Source organism: Penaeus vannamei, chromosome 29, assembly GCF_042767895.1.
Source record: "Penaeus vannamei isolate JL-2024 chromosome 29, ASM4276789v1, whole genome shotgun sequence".
Classification (NCBI taxonomy): Eukaryota; Metazoa; Arthropoda; class Malacostraca; order Decapoda; family Penaeidae; genus Penaeus; species Penaeus vannamei.
In genome coordinates this window covers 907,135-912,134 of record NC_091577.1, presented here as the reverse complement: position 1 = coordinate 912,134, position 5,000 = coordinate 907,135, and the positions used below count along the sequence as shown (strand labels likewise).

The window sequence follows — 5,000 nt, the reverse complement described above, 5'->3', positions numbered from 1 at the left end:
GAGAGAGAGAGAGAGAGAGAGAGAGAGAGAAAGAGAGACGAGAAGAGACGAAAGAGGGAGAGAGAGAGAGAGAGAGAGAGAGAGAGAGAGAGAGAGAGAGAGAGAGAGAGAGAGAGAGAGAGAGAGAGAGAGAGAGAGAGAGAGAGAGAGAAGAGAGAGACAGAAGAGACGAGGAGACGAAAGAGAGAGAGAGAGAGAGAGAGAGAGAGAGAGAGAGAGAGAGAGAGAGAGAGAGAGGGAGAGAGAGAGAGAGAGAGAGAGAGAGAGAGAGAGAGAGAGAGAGGCATAATAGGATTATTTAGTTCAGACATTATAAAAGCCGAATTTGAATTTTAAACGTAATAAAAGTCAACATCTTTAACATATAAAATGTATAAAAAGTGTTGTTTGTGTGTGTAGTGATTACGACATTCAGAGAGAGAGAGAGAGAGAGAGAGAGAGAGAGAGAGAGAGAGAGAGAGAGAGAGAGAGAGAGAGAGAGAGAGAGAGAGAGAGAGAGAGAGAGAGAGAGAGAGAGAGAGAGAGAGAGAGATTCATATATCATACCATTTACGTGTTGGGGCTTTAGGCTAAAAACAAGGTTATCCATGCTTTAGTGTTTATAAAAAGTTGTTGGAACAAGCAAGCTCAAAAGATGGTTCAAAACGAATGAAGGGAAATTGACGGAATTTGTCATTTTCTTCAAGAAATAAAAATTATAAGATATCATAACTCTGTCTTCTGTATCGAACTTACTATCTCACGTTCTTGTCTTTAAAACGTGTGTAGCTTTCATATTATAATATATTTTGACTAAAACGTGGCTATTTTCCCCTCTATCCAAATCGTAAGAAAATCATCCTTGTTTATCCATTCTTTGCGTGCTTTCTTACGGTCACAGACGGTAAAAAAACATCATATTGCAATCTACTATCTCAAGGTGGAGAAAGGACCAAGATGTCAAAAGTCCAGAATTTCGAACTGACATCCCACGGACACGCACTATAAACAAACATGGCCGCCTCTCTACGTACAGATATCTAACAACACTTCACACTACAACAAATGGACCAGGGCCATCTTGTGGCAGTGAGCAAGCAGGGTTGATCTATCAGTGGGCAGCCCGCAAATGGGTCTTGGGGCCTCTCCATAATGGACCCGGACGACGCCTGCGGTAATAGTAAGGGATACGTGGGATGGGTGTCATTTTAATGGTCGTGAATTGGTATTTAGTGTTGGTTTGCAGGTACACGTGTATATGGTTTTCTGGTACACGTGTATAAAATGTTTTATCACGTGCATTCAACTTCCAAGGGGTAATATTGGGCGACTTGCTATTGGAGTCCAGTTTAGAGGACCTTTGAAAAAAAAATTTAGATTTGTTTATACCTTTATTCAAAGAGGAATTTGAGGAAAGCTAAAGCATTTTGAGTGCTTCCTCGGAAAGTGGTAGAGAGAAGATAGCATTTAAAATGTATTCTACATTTTGATATATATACTACATTTTAGAAAGATACCAACTGCCTTGATCAATGAAGTCATCATGACTGCACTCTGTTGTATTTCTGTATCAATTTCTTTGTGTATAGAGGTTTTCACTAAAAAAAAAAACAAAAAAAACAGTACTTCTGTGACAAATATTTCTTTTACACAAGAATCATTCCTCATCTTACAACAAAACTTTGTACATAGACAGTGCCAAATACCCATATAACTTTTCCTTTTCTTAGCTAGCAATAATTTCCTGGCCAATAATGTAGATAAACTGTTTTTTTTAGCAGTTGTCATTGGTTGTTGTCATCATCATCATCATCATCATCATCATCATCATCATCATCATCATCATCATCATCATCATCATCATCATCATCATCATCATCATCATCATCATCATCAATGTCATCTTTATTGTTATCATTATTATCATTATTATCATAGTAATACTAATTATTATTATGAATATTATAATTATTGTTATTATCATTATCATTATCATTATTATCATTATCATTATCTTCATTGTTATTATTATTTTTTATTATAATTATAAATATGATTATTGTAACAATGATGATAATAATAATAATAATGATACTACTACTACTACTACTAATGATAATGATAATGATAATATTAATAATAATGATGATGATGATGATAATAGTAAAAAGGATAATAATGATAATCATCATTATCATTATCATTATTGTTACTGTTAATGATTATCATTATTGTTATTGTTATTGATTATCAGTATTGTTAGTGTTGCAGTTATTGTTATCATTATTATCATTAATGATAATAATAATAATAATAATGATAATGATAATGATAATGATAATGATAATGATAATGATAATGATAATGGAAATGATGATTATGATAATAATTCTTTGACCCAGAGAAGCATTACCCTTTTTCTCCAGCATACTACACTGAACTGTTTATGGTTTCTCGTATAAGGATGTTTTATTAATTGCTAGAAATGTTAATCCCCATTAAGATTGATATTTATTTGAACCAATTTTTTTTTTTTTTTACATACAGTAGAGTGCCATTATCAGTCATTTTGGTATCAGATAGTTGCTATCGCTGCTAAAAATAATTGAAATAAAACAACTCGGCATGTTCTAACAGGCTATGTCACAAGCTCTTCCAGGATACTATAGTTTCAGTCATATTTCTGTCTTAGTATGGGTATGATAGCTGTACGTATAACACTGCATTGTATCTAGATAACTGCTTTATATTGTATAAAACTTATTTTGTACTTGCTTTCTGTCTGTTTACCCTATGCTTTGTAACGACTATGCTCATTTTGAGAGGTACAGAAAGTGGCCATTGAACGTCTTTGAACTTTGATTTAAAGCAGGATAAATAGGCTATGATTTAGATCAGTCTAGGGCCTACCTAAACTGCAATTTCTTGCGTTGGGCTGCCTACAGGTTAAGTTTTTCATTTTCTATAACATCTGAAATAATCAACTTAGCCCATTTTGTATTTCATATTACTCTTTGCTTTTAGTACTCAATTGATATAAATGAATGTTTCTTCTATATTGGATGTTTATTGTTTTCTGATAACAGCGATTAATTCTTAACTTCAAAATATGGGCATTACTTCTGTGCCAGGAATGGGGCACATGATGAAGAGCATAGATTTCTAACTTTTTTTCTTATTTTTCAGGTTGTGAATGGTGAAAGAATGTGCATTGTCTTACACTATTTCAAGGAGGATGTTCCATGAAGATAGATAGTAAATTTTTTCCATGTTTTTGTTTGCCATGCTGATGGAGAGAAATGTTTAGAACAAACGTTAAAGTTAACATTACAGGCTTGTTAGTGTCATGATGCCAAGCGATTGTTAAGATGTTTGTTAGATTTGGCAATGTATGTATGGAAGCCCTTATTTTGAATAATTTCATTCCTGTTTTGAATCTGTTACTTACATCATGCTGCCGTTTAAAATATTTATGTTGTTTTTGAAATTCTATATTTTTTATTGTATAGATTTATTTGAAGAATGCTGATAGATATATTTTCTTTTTAGGGAAAATTTAAATTGAAGTAAATACCCACAATGTCACTCAACATTGGAGAGGAATTTTACTTGTGCACAGTATGTGGAAAGAAATTCCGTCGAAAAAGCTGTCTTAAAATGCACTCGAGAATACATGGTGCAAAGAAATCTTGTTTCTGTAATATGTGTGCGGAATCCAGCAGGCATAATGATGGCTCTAATAAAAAGCTACACAATATAAAGAAAATACCACATTTTCCGCTCTCAGACAGTAAGAGCATCACTGCAAATGGTAAATCTGTTTTTGTAAATAAAAAAGCTGGACTAGCAACTGGGAAGCATGGTTTGGTAGCAAATAAACTTGTAACACAAAATGAGCATGCTTTAACAAATATTGGTTGTGTTTCACCAAGTAGAAAACCCATCTCTTCAAATGCAAGAGCTGTTTCTTTGAGTAATAAGTCAGTTCTGGTTAGTGGAAAGTATGTCTCATCAAATAGAAACTCAAACTCAGCAAAAGGCAAATCCATCTCTGTCAGAGGAAAGATAACTGAAAAGGCTGTTCCATCAAGCAGAAAGGCAGCTTCAGAAAGTGATCAGGGAACCACCAGAGGTAAAAGGAATGCAATACCCAATGGAACTCTGGTTTTCAAAGACTTGACAGTGAAAAAGTGTGAAAGCAATCCACTTATGACAAATTTTAGAGACAGTTTCAAATGGTTTTGTACAAAATCTGCATGTAAAGGTTTTCAGAAAGTTAGTAATCAGTTAGTCACAAACATGAATGACACAAGTAGGAATAATGATTTGAATAACAAAATAATTGGATCCAAAGACACTATAAAGAACAATAAAAGAAAAGATCCATGTGATAACCACTGTAAATGTAGAATATGTGGTAAGTCCTATAGTTGTGACAGTAATTTAAAGGATCATATGGTTGTGCATTTAGATAAGAAACTGTATTTTGGATTGAAATGCTGGAAGGTAGAATTGGAGAGATTGGAAATATGAAGAATATGCAATTTAATTATATTTACAGTTCCAAGGAACTTACATATGTATTGTTTTCTCTTTGTTAATACTATGTAATGCACATTTTCTTGGTTATATGTACATGCCGGATACATATAGTAATGCAGAATACATTTTGTTTTAAAATATATCCATGTATATTATTGTGCATCCACACACACACACATACAAACACACACACACAGACACACATACACACACACACAGTGAGTTAGAGTGAGAGTATGAGTGTGTAAGTGTGTGAGTGTGTGTGTGAGAGTAAGTATACAGTATACAAAAGTATGTTCGTTAATTTTTCAGAATAAGAGCACTGCGAATCAAAATTACCTACACCCCCCTGGGTAATTTCTTAATGTTTGATTACTACAGTTGCAATATTGAAATAAACAATTATGTAAACTATTTCTGTATAATTTTCCCCATTTATCCATGTAAATTAATTCTGATTACAGATTAATCAAAATGAT

At 33.4% G+C, this 5,000-nt stretch overlaps 1 protein-coding gene across 3 annotated transcripts; it reads left to right on the top strand.

Annotated features, from left to right (window-relative positions):
- The first annotated feature begins 863 nt into the window (after positions 1-863).
- Positions 864-4,933, top strand: LOC113808794 (zinc finger protein 665). Of its 3 annotated transcripts, none has more exons than XM_070142160.1 (2): positions 864-1,068; positions 3,166-4,933. In XM_070142160.1, exon 2 carries the CDS (start codon positions 3,559-3,561, stop codon positions 4,510-4,512), a length of 954 nt encoding a protein of 317 aa, XP_069998261.1. In that variant the 5' UTR covers positions 864-1,068; positions 3,166-3,558; the 3' UTR covers positions 4,513-4,933. The 3 variants fall into 3 exon arrangements, with proteins under 3 accessions (XP_069998261.1, XP_027216084.2, XP_027216085.2); XM_027360283.2 differs by having other exon boundaries at positions 864-1,153; XM_027360284.2 differs by having other exon boundaries at positions 864-1,159.
- The last annotated feature ends 67 nt before the right edge of the window (positions 4,934-5,000 follow it).

Coding starts and splice junctions, on each gene's coding strand:
- LOC113808794 (XM_070142160.1), top strand. CDS start 3,559: ATGTCACTCAACATTGGAGAGGAATTTTACTTGTGCACAGTATGTGGA.